This window comes from Osmerus mordax, chromosome 14 (genome assembly GCF_038355195.1).
Source record: "Osmerus mordax isolate fOsmMor3 chromosome 14, fOsmMor3.pri, whole genome shotgun sequence".
NCBI lineage: Eukaryota > Metazoa > Chordata > Actinopteri > Osmeriformes > Osmeridae > Osmerus > Osmerus mordax.
In genome coordinates this window covers 17,755,985-17,776,830 of record NC_090063.1, presented here as the reverse complement: position 1 = coordinate 17,776,830, position 20,846 = coordinate 17,755,985, and the positions used below count along the sequence as shown (strand labels likewise).

Here is a 20,846-nt window from a genome sequence, read left to right as displayed (position 1 = left end):
ACTAGAAGACACTTACCTCAAAGCTTCATTTATGCCCATACCCCCACCCCCACCCACACCCCTTCACAGGAAATACTAACAAATCTTATCTGAGCAGGGTTTTTCCTGTAGGAAAACACACACAGACACACATACATCTCATAAATCTTTATAAAAAAATGTGCTTGCTTGCATCTCATTAGTACTCACTGTCACTTTCTCCCCTGACAAACACACACACACACACACACACCTCTCTCTTTCTCTTTCTCACACACCCAGAGCAGGAACCACCTGTGGGTAAGACCATTGATGGCCCCCCAGGTACTTTTGAGAATGGTTTGATCCAAGCTGTGCGCCTCCAGAAAGCCCTTAGCTGCAGTCTGTCATAAAAAAGTATTTTTCAGGCTTAAGTAAGTATGCTGTGTATGGATGTAGCTTAGCATAGCCCCTAGCATAGCTGCTACGTATGTATGTAGCTTAGCACAGCCCATAGCTTTGCTGCTGTGTGTGGATGTAGCTTAGCATATCCCCTAGAGTAGCTGCTGTATATGGATGTAACTTAGCATAGCCCATAGCTTATCTGCTGTGTGTGTATGTAGCTTAGCATAGCCCCTAGAGTAGCTGCTGTGTATGGATGTAGCTTAGCATAGCCCATAGCTTAGCTGCTGTTATGTGAGAGACAGGCAGTGTTGTGATGTTGTGCAGTATGTTACACTCTCTGGCAGCAAGCAGCAGGACTTTGAAACCAAACTGTTGCATGCAGGAGCTGTTATCAGCAGTGTGTGCTTACTGACTGTGTGTTTACAGTGCGAGCATGTGTGTGTGTGTGTGTGTGTGTGGGTCAGTAAGAAGGTTAAACTACCTTGTCCATTCTGGAGTTACCTATTAAAGTTTATGGACTGGAGCAAAGAGAGAGAGAGAGAGAGAGAGAGAGCGAGAGAGGGAGGGGGAGAGAGGGAGGGGGAGAGAGGGAGAGAGGGAGGTAGATTCAAAGATAAAGATAGAAAGGATGGGGAGGGAGTGAGAGAGAAAAAGGCCAGAACTTTCAGCTAATATTACTCTGGTAGCACCAGGACTGAGGAGAGGGGTGAGGGGGTGAGAAGGAGAGGAGTGAGGGGGAGAGAAAGAGAGGGGAGAGGGAGAGAGAAGGAGAGGAGTGAGGGGGAGAGAAAGAGAGGGGAGAGGGAGAGAGAAGGAGAGGAGTGAGGGGGAGAGAAGGAGAGAGGTGAGGGAGAGAGAAGGAGAGGAGTGGGGGGTAGAGAAGGCGAGGGGTGAGGGAGAGAGAAGGAGAGAGGTGAGGGGTAGAGAAGGAGAGGGGTGAGGGAGAGAGAAGGAGAGAGGTGAGGGGTAGAGAAGGAGAGGGGTGAGGGAGAGAGAAGGAGAGGAGTGAGGGTTAGAGAAGGAGAGGGGTGAGGGAGAGAGAAAGAGAAAGAGAGGAGTGAGGGGTAGAGAAGGAGAGGGGTGAGGGAGAGAGAAGGAGAGAGGTGAGGGGTAGAGAAGGAGAGGGGTGAGGGAGAGAGAAGGAGAGGGAGAAGTGACAGGATGACAGGATGACAGCCATGGATCCGAAACATGTTTGGACGAGCTGTGAAAGGTGTGTGTGTGTGTGTGTGTGCGGATGGTGCAACATCTGCAGGACTATACTTGTGCTAAATTCTGTGTGCCTACAGTAGGTGTGTTTGCATCTGTAGTACTGTGTGTGTAGTAGTGTGTGTATCTGTAGTAGTGTGTGTGTGTGTAGTAGTCTGTATCTGTAGTAGTGTGTGTGTGCACGGACGTACGTGTGTGTGTAAGTGTGTGTGTGTGTGTTTTCCCATCTTGTCTGAACAGAGCCCTAGTGGGAAGCTTCTTGTGTATCCTGGTCTCTCTCTTTCCTGGTCTCTGTCTCTCCTGGTCTATCTCTCCTGGTCTCTCTCCTGGTCTCTCCCTCTCTCCTGGTCTCTCTCTCTCCTGGTATATCTCTCCTGGTCTCTCTCTATCCTGGTCTCTCTCTCTCCTGGTCTCTGTCTCTCCTGGTCTCTGTCTCTCCTGGTCTCTGTCTCTCCTGGTCTCTCTCTTCTGGTCTCTCTCTCTCCTGGTCTCTCTCTCTCCTGGTCTCTGTCTCTCCTGGTCTCTCTCTCCTGGTCTCTCTCTCTCCTGGTCTCTGTCTCTCCTGGTCTCTCTCTCCTGGTCTCTCTCTCTCCTGGTCTCTCTTTCTCTCCTGGTCTCTCTCTCCTGGTGTCTCTCCTGGTCTCTCTCTCCTGGTCTCTCTCTCCTGACCTCCAGACAGATCTCAAACATAGTGGACGTGTTTCCTAACTGCAGTGGAAAGGATAAAAGAAGTCGTCTCCTTTTCTCAGCATACTGTATAAAGCTGTAGGTAGCTGTTTCCCCTTCTCTCTCTCTCTCTCTCTCTCTCTCTCTCTCTCTCTCTCTCTCTCTCTCTCTCTCTCTCTCTCTCTCTCTCTCTCTCTCTCTCTCTCTCTCTCTCTCTCTCTCTCTCTCCCTCTCCCTCTCCCTCTCTCTCTCTCTCTCTCTCTCCCTCCCTTCCTCTGTGCCTGCTTGTGTGTGTGTGTTTGAGGCTATTATCAGCTTGTACTCAGCAGTAGCAGCTTCTTCTGTGTGGCGTCTTTTTATCATTCATCCTCCACGGCGCTCATCCTTTCATTCCATGTCTCTCTCTCAAACACTGTCTGTGTCTCTCTCTCTGTCTCTCTCTCTCTCTCTCTCTCTCTCTCTCTCTCTCTCTCAAACACTGTCTGTCTGTCTCTCTCTCTCTCTCTCAAACACTGTCTGTCTCTCTGTCTCTGTCTCTCTCTCTCTATCTCTCTCTCTCTCTCTCAAACACTGTCTGTCTGTCTGTCTGTCTGTCTGTCTGTCTCTCTCTCTCTCTCTTAAACACTGTCTGTCTCTCTCTGTCTCTGTCTCTCTGTCTCTGTCTGTCTCTCTCTCTGTCTCTCTTTCTTTGTCTCTGTCTCTCTCAAACACTAGTTGTCAGTTCAGTTCAAAGGGCTTTTTTGGCATGAAAACATCAATTGTTCATATTACCAAAGCAACGGTGGAATTACAGAAATATTCATCAATATAAATCATGGCCTTATATATACTTATATTTCATACACTCACATACAGAGACACACACAGCAGTTAAAATATACATACTTGAAACTACACCACACGGGTTGGTATATTATTCATGTTGCCAAATAATCAGTAGAATAAATAAGTAAATAGATACAAACACATATATATATACACACGCATACACACATTTTAGTCATGTAGCAGACGCTCTCATCCAGAGCGACTTACAGTAAGTACAGGGACATTCCCCTCGAGGCAAGTAGGGTGAAGTGCCTTGCCCAAGGACACAACGTCAATTTTTGGCACGGCCGGGAATCGAACTGGCAACCGTCAGATTACTAGCCCGATCCCCTAACCGCTCAGCCACCTGGCTCTCAGGCTCGGTCTCTCTCTCAAACACTGTCTCTCTCTCCCTATACCTCTCTCTCTCCCTCTCTTTGTCTCTCCCCTCTTTCTGCAGTCCATCTTAGGTGAGTGTACCTTGTTGTGTTTGAAGCAAGGCCGTAGCCATGGAGTCAACATTGGGGGAACAAATAATTTTTTGAAATTATAATTTCGGACAGCGTGCGTAGTTCCCTGTTTTTGCGTAGCACATTTATATTTGTATATACATTTTTACATCAATATATTGGGGGGGACATTTTGAACAGTTTTGAATATTGGGGGGGGATGTGTCCCCCCTAATATATATTATGATTACGGCCCTGGATTGAAGGAAGTGTGTCTTAAGTGGAAGTGGTTTGTGGCTCTGTGATCTGTGATGTCACTTCCTGAGTTGAGCCCACATGATTGAGTAGATCAGCCAGACAAACTAAATATCTACAAACTGTTGAGGTTTGAGAGTAGAGTGTGTGTGTGGGTGTGTGTGTGAGGTATGTTGTTGAGACCGCTAAAGTGTGTGTGTGCTTTAATTGTGTCATTATGTTTTATCTTTCCCTCTCTGTGTTGCACTTTCTAGAAGCATTGACATCAAAGTTGCATCAAGAAATTATTATTTGAATATTTTATTTCCTGATTCGTAAATTCATCAGATCTGGATTGTTCTCATTTAAATGTCAAGGAGGGAGGGGGAGGGTAGCTGAGTTGGAGGATGTTTCCAGCTGTCTCTGTTGTTCAGACTCTTCTGATGGTGGAGGGGCTGGTTAAAGTATGTGTGTGTGGTGTTTGATGTGTGTGTGTGTGTCTACCAGTGGGGGTTAATAAGATGGGGAGTGTCTAGTCTCATATTTCTCTTCAGTGTGGGTTCAGTTAAACTTGGCCTTGCCTGAGATTAGCCACAGGCTCACTGACAGCATTGTGTGTGTGTGTGTGTGTGTGTGTGTGTGTGTGTGTGTGTGTGTGTGTGTGTGTGTGTGTGTGTGTGTGTGGAGCTGGATGGGGTTGTGAGGGGTAGGTACATGTGTGTGTGTGTGTGAGTGTGTTAAGGTCCTATGTTGCTGGATGGGCTTGTGAGGGGTAGGTACATGTGTGAGCGTGTGTGAGTGTATGTGAGTGTGTGTGTTACTGCAGAGAGGGAGAAAACAGAGACAGAGTGTGTGTAAGCTGTCTGTATAGAAATAGACACTGTTGGTTTGTACACACACGCACACTCTCTCACACACACACCCTCACACACACACACTCTCACACCCACACTCTCACACACACACTCACACCCACACACTCACACACACACACACACACACACACACACACACACACACACACACACACACTCACACTCACACTCACACTCACACTCACACTCTCACACCCACACACTCACACACTCACACACACACACACAGTAGTTCTTCTCCACCACAGGCTTCGTGAGTCATGAAGACCAGAGGTGTGACCCCTCCTCTCTCTTTCTCCTCCTTCCTTCTCTCCCTCTATCTGTCTGTCTCTCTCTATGTCTCTCTCTCTGTCTCTCCCCTCTCCCTCTCCTCCATCCTCCCTCCCTCCCCTCCTCCCCCTCCCTCCAGTACTGCTGCGCTGCGCTCTGTCTGTCTGTGTCTGTGTGTGCGTGTGTGTGCTCGCCCGCTGCACCAGAGAGAGAGCGCGCCAGGCTGAAGAGACTGTGACTCTGAGCTTAAAGACACACAGCTCTCTCCTCCTCTCTCCTCCTCTCTCCTTCATTCTCTCTCGCTCTCTCTCCCTCATTCTCTCTCTCGCTCTCTCTCCTCTCTCTCTCTTCCTCCCTGTTGACTCTCTGTGTCACACGATCGCTCTTTTTCCGGAAAGGACTGCAACGAACGGTAAGCAGGCTTTCTCTTGCTGTGTGTGCGTGTGTGTGTGTGTGTGTTGCTGGGTGGTTCATGTGTGTGTGTGAGACTGGGTGGGTGGGGTGTGTGTGTGTGTTCCTGTGTCTGAGTTAGTGATCACAGCGATAGATGCAGCTTCCCTGTGTTGACTGGATCACTCCTGATGTGTGTGTTACAGTCCGAATGAACTGCCATGTTGATGTTGTGTGTGTGTGTCAGTAGTTTGTGAGTGAGTGTGTGTGTGTCAGTGGTTTGAGTGAGTGTGTGTGTGGACTAGTAACACCTCAACTGTCAGCATCTCTGAATGTAATTAGTATGTTTAGAAGGATGCTCCTCCTCTCTCAGCTGTGTGTGTGTGTGTATGGTATGTGTCTGTGTGTGAGGTGGATGTGTGTGTGAGGTGGGTGTGTGTGTGTATGGTATGTGTCTGTGTGTGAGGTGGATGTGTGTGTGAGGTGGGTGTGTGTGTGTATGGTATGTGTCTGTGTGTGAGGTGGATGTGTGTGTGAGGTGGTTGTGTGTGTGAGGTGGGTGTGTGTGTGTATGGTATGTGTCTGTGTGTGAGGTGGATGTGTGAGGTGGGTGTGTGTGTGTATGGTATGTGTCTGTGTGTGAGGTGGATGTGTGTGTGAGGTGGGTGTGTGTGTGAGGTGGGTGTGTGTGTGTATGGTATGTGTCTGTGTGTGAGGTGGATGTGTGTGTGAGGTGGGTGTGTGTGTATGGTATGTGTCTGTGTGTGAGGTGGATGTGTGTGTGAGGTGGGTGTGTGTGAGGTGGATGTGTGTGTGAGGTGGGTGTGTGTGAAGTGGATTTGTGTGTGAAGTGGAGATGTGTGTGTGGAGGATGGCTGAGTGTGTGTGTGTGTGAGAGAGTTGGATATGTGAGATGTGTGTGTGTGTGTGCTCATGGCGAGTCAGGAACCATACATTTGATAAGGAAGGGCAGCATAGGAAGGAGTAGATCAGAAGTTTAACCTGCAACTGAGATAATAGAGAGACAGGGAGGGAGGGAGAGGGAGAAAGGAGAGAGAAGTAGAGAGTTGAGAGGGAGGGTAGGGAGAGAGAGAGGGGGGTAGGGAGAGAGAGAGGGAGGGAGGGAGAGAGGAAGAGAGAGTGAATGAAGTGAGACGATCAGAATCAATCCTTCCTGATGGTGGAAGAGCATAATTTGTCTTTCCTTTATTCTCTCCTTGGCCTCTTTTCTCCTTCATCTCCTCCTCCTCATCCCTCTCTCCCCTCATCTCTCTCTCCCCTCATCCCTCTCTCCTCCTCATCCATCTCTCCTCTCATCCATCTCTCATCCATCTCCCCTCATCCCTCTCTCCTTTCATCCATCTCCTTTCATCCCTCTCTCCTCTCATCCATCTCTCCTCTCATCCATCTCTCCCCTCATCCATCTCTCCCCTCATCCTTACATTTCTCCTCTCAACCCTCTCTCCCCTCATCCCTCTCTCCTCCTCATCCATCTCTCCTCTCATCCATCTCTCCCCTCATCCATCTCCCCTCATCCCTCTCTCCTCCTCATCCATCTCTCCTCTCATCCATCTCTCCTCTCATACATCTCTCCCCTCATCCTTACATTTCTCCTCTCAACCTTCTCTCTCATCCATCTCTCCTTTCATCCATCTCTCTTCCATCCCTCTCCCCATCTCTCCCCTCATCCATCTCTCCCCTAATCCATCTCTCCTCTTCTCTCATCCCTCTCTCCTCTCATCCATCTCTCCTCATCCCTCTCCCCTCCTCTGGGACTGTTTATCTGAAGGATGAACATAGATGCTAAAGAAGGGATCTCTACGCTCATTTGAACCCATGTTATTGGGTGTGCTTTGCCTTCGGCAAGGGCACAACCTTTGTTCTCTCACATATATATTATTATTTTTTTATTTTTTTATTTTTTCCCCCTTAAAACTCAGTCAATATTTGGCCTACATAGACAACCTAGGTGTCAAAAGTTTCGTCTTGGTAGCGATTGAGTTGCTTCTATTGGGATTTACGTTCTGTTGCATGGTTTAGGCTCAAGTTAAGTTTTTGTGTCGAAAAGTGAAGCTAACGGTGGCTAATTTGCTAGCCACAGTCGCTGACGTTACTAACGTCACTACGTCACTAACGTCACGAAAACACACGTGACTACCTGTAGCAGAACATTCGTTTCGCATCTGTTAACTTGGGGGATAGCTAGGCTAACTATAGCTTTACTGCAAGGCAGCTGCAGGAACGCCACAAGCAAAGAGGCCAGGGTGATAACTATTTACTCATTTTACTTTGTGATGTGAAACACAATTGTGAAATGTAATGTACAATATTAGCTGATATTATTAAGGAAGTAGGCCCACATCTACTTTCGGAAACGGTAGTCTACTATTTCACTGAAGCATTAGCATTTACATTTAGTCATTTAGCAGACGCTCTTATCCAGAGCGACATTAGCCTCTGTTGCCCGGGCAACATATACTACAGTGGTCTATGATGCATCTGTTTTCAATCGTAAAAATAAACATTCCTCACAAATACATTTTCGTTGTAGGATTTATTATGACATTACAAGTAAACGATTTGTTGGTGAAATTATCATTACCTGTGGTTTCAAACCAGTGTTGCTCACTGCAATGCTGTAGCCTACGCGAGACACTACACAAACATCTACACAGCTGTTTAGGAAGTCAAACGGCGACAGAACATGTTTGGCACTCCCCTTACTTAAATCAAAAGTCTTTCAATAGGTGAAACTATCTGACTACTAACCTGAACTTCATTGCCACAGCCTAAACTTTGTCAATCTGTTCATGAAAATAATTAATTTCAGCCTAAACCGTACAACGGAACGTTAAATCCAATTCAACCAACGCAATCGCTACCAAGACGAACACAGCAGTAGTTTAGTACTGTACTGTAGTAGTACAATTTACCGGGGCAGCTTCTCCACACAGGGCTATATCGCATTTTGCGTTGTTACTGACTGATCGCTACCAGTGAGCTTTTTATGAATGAGCGATTTTCCACTAAATAAATGTCAAGCTTATTTACGTTTTTGGGGGCATATTTTCAGTTAGCAGATGGTACTGTTTGGATCACGATTCCATCTTCTACTGCCGGTAACGTCGTAGAATAATCTTCAAAGGGGGTTCTTTATTAATGAATGAATGCAATGAGTAGGCTAAATGCCTGAAAATATCACGAGAAGGGAAAACTTAAAAGGACGTTTAAGTCATAGAGATTAGGTCCATTTTTACACCGGTCTGCCAAATTTATTCGTTTTGATTCAGCTATGAGGCTGCCTCTTGCAGGGGAAATGAGAAGACATCATATTTAATTCTACACTTCACTCGTATTTTGTAAACGAGCAGCACAAAAAAAATGCTTTTAAATCTATGTAATCTTTATAAATAATTCGATTCCCCGGCCGTGCAAATGACGTTGTGTCCTTGGGCAAGGCACTTCACCCTACTTGCTTCGGGGGGAATGTCCCTGAACTTACTGTAAATCTCTCTGGATAAGAGCGTCTGCTAAATGACTAAATGTAAATGTATGCATAAATGTCTGTCTGTCTGTCTATAAATATGTGTGTGTGTGTGTGTGTGTCCGTGTATAAGTGTTTGTGTGTGTGTGAGAGAGAGATACAGACAGAGAAGATCTACAGTACTGACCATCTTCCTGTATATACAGTACCAGTAAAAAATGCTGACACATTTTCCCACTTTTGACTGGTACTGTAGATCTACAGTACTGACCATCCTCCTGTCCTGTATATAGATCTACAGTTGCATTGGTGTGTGTGTGTGTCTGTGTGTGTGGTGGCACAGGAAAACACTCTGGTAGGAAATTATTGAGAGAAAAGGTCAGGAGACAGGATGCCCTTTTATATCTGATACTGGAGGGTTGGGGAGTATGAGGGAGCGGGTCGACAGGTGGGGGCAGGGAGGCAGGGAGGCAGGTGGCTAGGGAGAAAGATAGAAAGAGAAAGTGACAGAAAGAAAACGACTATTGTGTCTGAAGTAATTTGAAGACAGACAGAGAGAGGAGAGACAGGAGAGGAGAGGGAGAGAGGGGAAAGGAGAGGGGAGAGAGGAGAAAGGAGAGAAGAGAGAGGGGAGAGAGGAGAGAGAACAGAGAGGAGAGAGGAGAGGAGAGGGGAGAGAGGAGAGGAGAGAGAGAAGAGGGGAGAGAGGAGAGGAGAGGAGAGGGGAGAGAGAGAGAGAAGAGAGAAGAGGGGAGAGAGGAGAGAGAGGAGAGGGGAGAGGGGAGGGAGCAGTGAGAAAGGATCTAGAGAGAGAGGCATTGGTGAGGATCTAGAGGAGAAAGAGGATCTCAGGTTGTTTTGGTTCTGAGTGGAAGGTCATGTGACCCATGCTGTCACCCATCTAAATGGGAACAGATGACAGCTGCAATTGGCATGGTAGCACAGCCCCTGAGGTAAGAGACCACCCGCCCTGGTTCCTGCTTAGTCACATGACCCTTGACCCAGGCCATGTGACCATCTCCATGGCAACAGGGCATGACGTCATCACAGGAACACTTGACGATACTGCACCCCCCGATGACCTGTCTGTGATGTCATCCCCCGGTGTGCTGATACTGAATCTCAGAGCAGAACAGGACTGTTGCTGGTACTGTATCTCAGAGCAGAACAGGGCTGTTGCTGGTACTGCATCTCAGAGCAGAACAGGGCTGCGTTTCCCGATAATGATGGATCGTAGCAACGATCGAGCAAAATAACGTAACCATCAATATTTCTTTCTACGATCAACTTAGGCTTACGACGCTTAGGCTTACGATGCTTTCAGGAAACGCAGCCCAGAACTGTTCCTGGTACTGCACGGTTGAACGTTGCTGGTGTGTTGTCTGCTGGTTCAGGTCAAGCTGTGTGTGTGTGTGGTCTACCCCCTACAATGCGACTAAAACACTTGCATATGCAACAACATTTCACACTAGGCAACAAAAACTTTTCTTTAATTAGCAATGCATAGTAAATTGTATTTCACTCAACTGTGATTGAGTAAGAGTTGAGCGCAGATTTCAATGAGGCACCGTTGCTTGACGGTCGCCCTCTGTCTGGCCTTGGATGTCTGCTCTCCGTGTCAGTAGTGTTGACACCTGTGTGTGTGTGGTGTGGTGTGTGCTCTCTACTCCTCTCCTCGGACACTCTGCTGTACAAGAGGACAACAAGAGCACGCACACACACACACACACACAGGTGTCAACACTGCTGACACGGAGAGCAGACATCAAAGGCCAGACAGTAGAGCAACACTGAGCTGAGGACGGAATCTCAATATGAAACGCAGTGTATGTGTTCCTGCAGGTGTGTGTGTGCTTGTGTTAATTTGTTAGTGTGTGTGTGTGCCTGTGTGTGTGTGCCTATATGAGTGCCTATGTGTGTGTGCCTGTGTGTGTGTTTGCCTATGTGTGCGTGTATAAGTCTTCAAAGCTGTATGTGTGTATGTGTGTCTGTGTGTGTGAGTCTTCAGAGCTGTGTGTGTGTGCTTGTCTGTGTGTCTGTGTGTGATTATCTGTGTGTCTGTGTGAGCTTGTCTGTGTGTATGTGTGTCTGTGTGTGATTGTCTGTGTGTCTGTGTGTGCTTGTCTGTGTGTATGTGTGTCTGTGTGTGTGTGAGTCTTCAGAGCTGTGTGTGTAATCTAACAGAAGAGTGTGGGTCTGAATGTTGTGGGGCTGTTTAATTACTCTCTGTAGGAGGGGCCTCGTAGAAAACAGCCATGTACATGCCCTTGGCATGGTGTGTGTGTGTATGTGGGGGTGTGTGTGTGTATGTGGGGGTGTGTGTGTGTATGTGGGGGTGTGTGTGAATGTGTGTGTGTGTCCTTCCCTCTGTTATTGATGGGCTGGTTCCTTTCCCTGACCCAGTTTTTCTGCACTGACACCCACTGTTCACATCATGCCTGTGTGTTCACATCATGCCTGTGTTCACATCATGTCTGTGTGTCTAGGGTTAGGGTTAGGGTTAGGGGTGAGCTGAGTGTGCGTGCCCACATGCAGTCTGTGTGTTCATGTGTGATGGTATGTGCACTGTAAGAGAGACCAGTACTGATGCACTGTAGGAGAGACCAGTACTGATGCACTGTAGGAGAGACCAGCCAGCAGCACTGATGCACTGTAGGAGAAACCAGCATTGATGCACTGTAGGAAGACCAGCATTGATGCACTGTAGGAGAGACCAGTACTGATGGACTGTAGGAGAGACCAGCCAGCAGCACTGATGCACTGTAGGAGAGACCAGTACTAATGGACTGTAGGAGAGACCAGCCACCAGCACTGATGCACTTTAGGAGAGACCAGCACTGATGCACTGTAGGAGAGACCAGGACTGTATGATACTAGAGATTAATATTGACTATTTATTTACATTCCTATACCTGTGTGAACCAACTATAAATGGTTGACCAATTACATGCTTTGAAAAGCATTGATAAAAAAAAACATGCATTTGATTATTTTTTTAAATATTTGTTTGTAATTGTTACTAGGCAGAATGTTAGAGGTGGCCATCAGGGTAATGGGAGTAAACACGAGTGAGACAGTTAGGTGAGGTTGATTTACACCACAGTTTACACTTCAGCTATTGCTCAATTAGCAGCAATTAGCTTTGTGCCTGCCGGTGAACCGAATCAAGTGATCCCAATGTAGCTGCACACTAACCCCCCTGCTGTGCTGTGTTCCTCAGAGCGTCTTCCTGGGCAGCGCCACCTTCTCCCTGGGGGAGCTGGTGACCCACCAACAGCTTACTCTCAACCTGCGGTAAGGACACATCCTGTTTCTCGCTGTCAACTTCCTCCTCTCACCTCAGCCTCCTCTTTCTCTAACCCTAACCCTCTTTCTCTGCAATGGTTTTTATTGGCCAACAAAGGTTGGTGCTCAAAGTGGGACTGTCAGGGTTCACTGTGGAACCCAGGTGGTGTGTGTGAGTGTGTGTGTGAGTCTGTGTGAGTGTGTGTGTGAGTCTGTGTGAGCGTGTGTATGTGTGTGTAGTAAAGTGTGTTAGTGTTATTCATAAACCATTTTCCTGTACAGTTGGCACAAATGTGTGTGGATGTGTGTGTGGATGTGTGTGTGTGTGTGGATGTGTGTGTGTGTGTGTGGATGTGTGTGTGTGTGGATGTGTGGATGTGTGTGGATGTGTGTGTGGATATGTGCGTGAATGTGTGTGGATGTGTGTGGATGTGTGTGTGTGTGTATGTATGTGTGTGTATGTGTGTGTCCCCGTGTTCAGCTGTAGCTACATGCAGAGCCCGTCTGTAACCTCAGCTACAGCAGCTGATGTGAGAAGCAGCTGTGCACTGTCTGATTGGGATTACAAAAGAGATCTGTTTGTCAAACCTGTTCATGTGTTCTAACGCCTGCAACATCATTCTGAATCTTTAGACTAACATGGATAATGACAATGATAACCACTTGGAATCCTCTCAAGGATTATTGAGTTTCCTACAAAGAGTGGAGACTTTCTAGAAAAGTCTTGCTTGCTGAGATATACTGATATTACACACACATACACCCAGCATGTTGATGGCAGGTCTATAATAATAAAATAACTAAAATAACTATTGTGAATCAAGTAAAATTAAGTAATTTGTTGAAGTTCTTACATTTAGTTGAGGGAGTCAGGTGGCTGAGTGGTGAGGGAATCGGGCTAGTAATCCGAAGGTTGCCAGTTCGATTCCCAGGCATGCCATCTGACTTTGTGTCCTTGGGCAAGGTACTTCACCCTACTTGCCTCGGGGGAATGTCCCTGTATTTACTGTAAGTCGCTCTGGATAAGAGCGTCTGCTAAATGACTAAATGTAAATGTAGTCTTTTCTTTCCTCACATTTTCTTCACACAAGTTCTTTTTCACATACAATAGACTTTTGTAGGATTAGTTATTCTACTTAGATGCACCCTGATGCAACATAACCTTTAGAGAAAATAGTTGGAGAAACTCCCTCCCTCTCTCCCCTCCTTCTCTCACCATCTCTCTCCATCTCTCTACTAAACGAGCAACTCTCCCTGTGACCCAGTTCTGTGTTTTCAGGTATGATGATAATGGCAAACGATAATTGTGTGTATATACAGGTGAACCAAATATACACACATACCGAATATATATATACAGGTGTGTGTGTCTCACAGTTTCCTGACCCAGCCTCAGAACTCTGCTGCATGCTGTCACGTGACCCCCCCCACCCCAGACTGGGTCTTTGTAGTCTTCCCTGTGCACCTGGGAAGGGGGGGTATATATTAAACACACCTTAACTGTCCATGTATGTCAGATGCTATGAAGATCTGCAGAATTGAGCTGTTCCTCTCTGCAGTGACAGCTGTTCCTCTCTGCAGTGACAGCTGTTCCTCTCTGCAGTGACAGCTGTGTGGTCAGTGTGTGTCCTGTAGTGTAGAACTAGATTTAAGGCAGACAAGCACACAAAGCAGCACTCATGAATAAGGAACAAGGACTAATTACAATAAACAAATGAATGTCTGTACTTCTGTTAGTGTTGTTTCTGTTGTAGACGTGTTGAATAGGGAAGACATGCAGAGTAGTGTTAGGGGAGAGAGTGCTGGAGGGTGCGTGTGTGTGTGTGCTGGAGGGTGTGTGTGTGTGCCTGTGTGCGTGGGCCTGTGTGTGTGTGTGTGTTTTTGGCTTTGTGCTGTAGGAGTGTTGGTTATCTTTGACTTGCACATGGGCCTGGCTGTAGAGTTGTTACTTCCTGTGTCTTACTTCCTGTGTGTGGAATCATAACATGTTCAAGTTTGTTGTTCATCACCATGGGCTATACAAATACATTTGATTTGATGTGGTCTCTGGAGTCTCTACAGGGGCAGCTGTGTTCAATCTAGACGTTAACTTCTGTTACACACGCACACACACACAGTCAGTCACACACACACACACACACACAGAGTCAGTTACACTTACAAACCTGGTTGATACTAATGAGTTTGTTAACCTGGTGATGCTGGCGTGGGGGCAGCACCATTGGAATACTAAATAACTTCTGTCAATACTGACACACACACTGCTTCAGTGTCCTTAGTATGGGTGTTAGTGTGTGCGTGTCTGAGTGTGTGTGTGTATGAGAGGTGAAGCTTCACGTGACACATACACCTCAAAATATGAGAATACACCTACACACACAAACTCACACACATCCACACACATGCACACACACATGCACACACACATGCGCGCACACACAAAACCATCATGGAGAATGTCTGATTAATCATTTGTAACATTTTAATTATTTGTTTTGAAAAGCCGACACTAAGACGTCCTTGAAGTTGTTGAAGTCCCATTATACCCCACACACACACACACACACATTATCCCAGGCCTTTGAAGACAAAGACTTTCAAAGAAGAACCGTCTGATTGGCCATCTGAACCTGACCCTTAGAACATGAACTTTCCGAGGTTTCACCTCACCCAGCAGATCTGGAAGGTTCTAGAAGACAGGGAGTTTTGTGTGTGTGTGCGGGGGGGGGGGGGGGGGGGGATAGTGTGTGTGGGGGGGTGGAGGGTGGGAGTGTGTGTGTGTCTCACAGACAGAGAGCTTGCGAGTCTAAAAGCCGTCCGACGCAGCCTCTCTGAGGTCAGGTCTCCGCGCCCCTCCCATGCTGTTGCCTCAGCAACGCTTCACAAATTATAATTGGTTGTGCACAGAGTCAGTCGAGACAGTGGAACGGTGAACACTTTTCACAGAGTTGAAAATCGATCAGAGCTCAGGGAGGTGTAAAGGAGCAGGGAGGTGTAGAGGAGCAGGGAGGTGTAGAGGAGCAGGGAGGTGTAAAGGAGCAGGGAGGTGTAGATGAGCAGGGAGGTGTAGAGGAGCAGGGAGGTGTAGAGGAGCAGGGAGGTGTAGAGGAGCAGGGAGGTGTAGAGGAGCAGGGAGGTGTATAGGAGCAGGGAGGTGTAAAGGAGCAGGGAGGTGTAGAGGAGCTGGGAGGTGTGGAGGAGCAGGGAGGTGTAGAGGAGCAGGGAGGTGTAGAGGAGCAGACTCAGGGAGTTGTAGAGGAGCAGGGAGGTGTAGAGGAGCAGACTCAGGGAGGTGTAAAGGAGCAGGGAGGTGTAGAGGAGCAGGGAGGTGTAAAGGAGCAGGGAGGTGTAGAGGAGCAGGGAGGTGTAGAGGAGCAGGGAGGTGTAGAGGAGCAGGGAGGTGTAGAGGAGCAGGGAGGTGTAGAGGAGCAGACTCAGGGAGGTGTAGAGGAGCAGGGAGGTGTAGAGGAGCAGACTCAGGGAGGTGTAGAGGAGCAGGGAGGTGTAGAGGAGCAGGGAGGTGTAGAGGAGCAGACTCAGGGAGGTGTAAAGGAGCAGGGAGGTGTAGAGGAGCAGACTCAGGGAGGTGTAGAGGAGCAGACTCAGGAGCAGGGAAATTCTGAGAACAATAAACAGTTAAACTATAGAGTCTGTCTCTATCGTATAGACTGAGCAGACAGATTAGCCGGCTTCTCATTGGCTCCCAGAACCAGCTAAACTTGTCACAACCAGTTGACATCAACCTCAGGTAGCTGTGGGGGTGACTGTGTGTGTGACTGTGTGTTTGTGGGTCTGTGTGTGTGTGTGACTGTGTGTGTGTGTGTGTGTGACTGTGTGTGTCTGCTTCTGGAGCACTAACCCATCTGTTTTTGTTAAACCCAAAATCTGTTTTGCAGCGAGGGAAGGCTTGTGTTGTCAGTGTGATCACACTATTAAAGAAACATAATCACGTCTCAGAATTCACTATCTCTCAGTCATTCTGCTCCCCAGGCTGATACAGAGCAGGGTCACACACACACACACACACACAAACATATACACACCTACACACACACACCTACACATGCACACACCTACACACACACATATACACTAGGGCTGCAATTAACAATTATTTTAATAATCGATTAATCTGTCGATTCTTTTTTCGATGAATCGATGAATCGGATGAAAATTGGGCTCAACCCTTGGGCGAGCACAACCATTGTTCTCTCTCATATTATATTTATTATTATTATTTTCCCACCCCTAAGGACCCCTCAATATTTGGACTACATAGACAACATCTGTGTCAAAATGTTCGTCTTATAGGCTGAAATTAAGTTTTTTTGGCGAAAAGTTCCTTGTGTGGCAGAAGGAACCTCAGTGCTAGCCTGACTCACCGTCAGCACACGTTAGCAACGACGCATAGATACGCCGTTCTAGTAAGACAGACAGCTCTATCAGCGAGCCTTCAGCATTAGTACCGTAGCTAAAAATCTAGGAAAGTTCGGCGTCATGGAGCCGACCAACTACATTCTTATTTAGCACTAGCATTGCCACCTGCAGTTGACAGCTGTGCTTCATTTTGCTCCTAGATTCAGACCTTGTCCCGGTAAATTGTAGAGCTAGCTAACTACTATACTTCGGTTGTGTGGGCAACGCAGCAGCTAACCAGTCGAAGGACGTACAAAAATACAGGAGCACACCCTACAATTTCCCCTCTCTAGTTTAGTGTGAAATGCTCCCTCAACTTGGATGACTTAGGTCATAAAGATTTCTCTGCCTCCGCCATGTGTTTCAGAACAACGTTACGGGTCTCTCCGATGGCCTTTCCTCTACCTCCCCTCCTACGACTTATTGCCACTTATTGAGTGGCATAATAGTCGCGCAATACAACGAATCAATAATGAAATTCGTTGCCAACTCTTTTAATAATCAGATTTTATCGATTCGTTGTTGCAGCCCTAATATACACACACACACCTACACACAAACATATACACACCTTCACGCACACACATGTACACACACCTACACACAAACATATACACACACACACATATACACACACACACACATACACACCTACACACAAACATAAACACACCAACATATACATGTGCACAAACATACACACACACACACACACACACACATAGGGACATGTGGGTTCTAAATTAAGAAGCAGGGAGGCCAATCCAATTTGAACATTGAATGTTTATGATGTCTCTGTGTGTTTATACTTTTGACTGGGGACAACGCGATCAGTCAGTCACTATAGAATGTTGATAATGTCAGGCTACTAACCAACTGCAGTGGATGCTGGCCTGCCTCCATGCCTCTCTGCCTCTCTCCCTGCATGTTTCCTTCATACATATAACAACATCTGTCCCTGTGCTAGGCAGGCAGGGCAGAACTTCCCTGGCTATATTTAGCTGTCTTGTCCAACTTTATTTAGGTCAAGAATCCACAGCTAGACTTCCTCTGTGAGGCTTATGGGGCTGGCAGCTTTAGCCAGCGTTTCAGTGTTAGCTAGTATTGCTGAATTAGCTGGTGTTGCTGAGTTAGCTGGCGTTGCTGAGTTAGCTGGTATTGCTGAGTTAGCTGGCGTTGCTGAGTTAGATGGCGTTGCTGAGTTAGATGCCATTGCTGAGTTAGCTGGTGTTGCTGAGTTAGCTGGCGTTGCTGAGTTAGCTGGTATTGCTGAGTTAGCTGGCGTTGCTGAGTTAGCTGGCGTTGCTGAGTTAGATGGCGTTGCTGAGTTAGCTGGCGTTGCTGAGTTAGCTGGCGTTGCTGAGTTAGCTGGTGTTGCTGAGTTAGATGGCGTTGCTGAGTTAGATGGCGTTGCTGAGTTAGCTGGCGTTGCTGAGTTAGATGGCGTTGCTGAGTTAGCTGGCGTTGCTGAGTTAGCTGGCGTTGCTGAGTTAGTGTTAGCTAGCAGTAGTAACCCCCCCCTCACAAGAAGTTGGCAACCCTACTTCCTGTGTGTGTGTGAACAATCCCCTGGCCAGGCATGGTGTACAGTAGATGTCCTACAGGACTTGCTTTAGTTGAAAAACAGCCATAAGCTCCAAGCAGACTGTTCCTCCTCTTCTTTATCAGCTCTTTGTTCTGTGTATTTTTAGCCTCCCTGGGCTAAAGCTTTCGTTAGGCCTCTTACAGGGGTGAGCTGATGGTGCTTTGCCAGGCAACTGTCGGGGTCTTTTCTCTGTCTCAGGGGCACAAAGACTTTGAAGGTTTTTGTTGAATTTATACCACCCCATGGGGTTATGGAAGAGGACCACTGAAGACTGGAGACAATTGCTTGTCGTCCCCTTCCAGACTCCCTCTCTCTCTTTCTCTCCCTCTCTTTCTCTCTATCTCTGTCTATCTCTCTTTCTCTCTCTCCCTCTCTCTCTTTCTGTCACTATTTCTCTATCATTCTGTGTCTCTCTCTGTCTGTGGCAGAAAGAAGACACACGTTTCACTATCTTTTCTTAACTGAGTTTGTTATTTCCTGTTTCATTTCCTGTTTGATCTGCTAGCCATCTGAAGCTTCCTGCTGTATCACACTGTGGCCTCGCAGCTCTGCGTGTCACACATACACCCTTCACATTCTTCAAGGTGCTACAGTGTTTAACACCTTCTTACCAAGCCCTCGCAATGATAGTCCTCTGGTGTTGTTGTATGGTGTCCCAAATACTCCACAGTGAGCAGGGTACTACTGACTCCCTGATCAGGCAGACTGACTCCCTGATCAGGCAGACTGACTCCCTGATCAGGCAGACTGACTCCCTGATCAGGCAGACTGGACCCTGTGACATTAGGAAGAAAACTTAAACAGAAACTCATGTAATTTTGAGTACATTAATGTCAGGTTTAAACGTGATGCCTCTCATTCCCAGCATCTGAAATCTTAGATTACACAGTTAAAGTAGTAAGTATTGATTCCCTCTGGAGGTCTGTTTCCCATGCTCTTCTTGTGCTTCTGTTTCCATCACAGTTATGGATGGAAAGTGCTTCTGGTGGAAGGGAGAAGCAGGTATTTCTGGGAGGAATAAATGCAGGTATTCTGCTGTGCCATATTTAATACACTTAAAACTCGTTCACCGCCACTTTTACATTTAGTCATTTAGCAGACGCTCTTATCCAGAGCGACTTACAGTAAGTACAGGGACATTCCCCCGAGGCAAGTAGGGTGAAGTGCCTTGCCCAAGGACACGTCATTTACCACGGCGGGGAATCGAACCGGCAACCTTCTGATTACTAGCCCAATTCCCTAATCACTCAGCCACCTGACTCCCTGACTTAATCTGGGGATCTGGGCTGTTCGGGATGTCAGATGGAAGGAGAGGAACATCCATGTTTCTCACAAACACACCCCTCCCTCTGTGTCACGTCTTTAAGACACTCCCTCCAGATATGTGCTGTGTGTTTGATACACAGAGGGAAGTCCTCCCCCTTGAAACTCAAAGCACTTCCTTTTGATAACTAATTGTTTATTAAATCATGCCAAATTCACGACGGGCGCTTTGAGCACATTATTTTTGACACTTTCACAAAGCTCCCTGATTAAGTGTTGTCACACAGGGCCGCCGGCCAATTAGATTTTAGGAAGAACGGGCTCACAGGCGAAAAGAAATCTGCAGACGATTCCCTCAGCCAACTCTGACAGACAGAGAGAGTGGATGAGGTGGGGGAGGGGGGCAGCAGGAAGAAACAGAGGGAGGAGGGAGATATGGAGGGGGAGGGAGAGAGAGAGATGGAGGGGGAGGGAGAGAGAGAGAGATGGAGGGAGATGGAGGGGGAGGGAGATGGAGGGGGAGGGAGAGAGAGATGGAGGGGGAGGGAGATGGAGATGGAGGGGGAGGGAGAGAGAGATGGAGGGAGATGGAGGGGGAGGGAGAGAGAGATGGAGAGAGATGGAGGGGGAGGGAGAGAGAGATGGAGGGAGATGGAGGGGGAGGGAGGGAGGGAGAGGGGGAGAGAGATGGAGGGGGAGGGATATGGAGGGGGAGGGAGAGAGAGATGGAGAGAGATGGAGGGGGAGGGAGAGAGAGATGGAGGGAGATGGAGGGGGAGGGAGAGAGAGATGGAGGGAGATGGAGGGGGAGGGAGATGGAGGGGGAGGGAGAGAGAGATGGAGGGAGATGGAGGGGGAGGGAGAGAGAGAGAGATGGAGGGAGATGGAGGGGGAGGGAGAGGGGGAGATTTCTTTCTCAGAGAAAAAAAAAGGTTGACTGTTCACACACGGCCTGATGACACACAAACTAAACTTCCCCCGAAGGACACGTGTGTGTATGTGTGTGTGTGTGGTGTATTCAGCATGTGTGTATGTGTGTGTGTGTGGTGTATTCAGCATGTGTGTATGTGTGTGAGTGTGGTGTATTCAGCATGTGTGTATGTGTGTGTGTGTGGTGTATTCAGCATGTGTGTATGTGTGTGAGTGTGGTGTATTCAGCATGTGTGTATGTGTGTGTGTGTGGTGTATTCAGTGTGTGTGTATGTGTGTGAGTGTAGTGTATTCAGTGTGTGTGTGTGTGTGTGTGTATCTGAACAGGTGTCCAGCTTGTAGGACAGAGCTGTATGTGAATTCCTCCATGTGTGCCGTCACACATCTAGTCCTGAAAGACATGAGTGAATTACCTGGCAGCACATGGAAGCCCTGTCTGCATGAAGAAGGACATTTCATTAGTGGACGAAGAGGAAAGCAATCCTAGGAGTAGGTGTTTGTAACTGTGGATCCTCCAGAGGTTGAAGACTGAATAGCCAGGTTAAATGCAAGGATGTTAATCTTTTTATCCTCCATCACAATCCCTCTGAGACTGTTGGCTCAAAGTCAGGGTGACATTC

The 20,846-nt window shown here is 47.4% G+C and overlaps 1 protein-coding gene across 1 annotated transcript in view; it reads left to right on the top strand.

Annotated features, from left to right (window-relative positions):
- Positions 1 to 20,846, top strand: part of inpp4b (inositol polyphosphate-4-phosphatase type II B) — a 41,766-nt gene that overhangs the window by 2,111 nt on the left and 18,809 nt on the right. Inside the window, exon 2 of the mRNA XM_067251110.1 lies at positions 11,968 to 12,041. Within this exon, the coding sequence (XP_067107211.1) occupies positions 11,968 to 12,041 (74 nt within the window). The remainder of the gene's footprint in view (positions 1 to 11,967; positions 12,042 to 20,846) is intronic.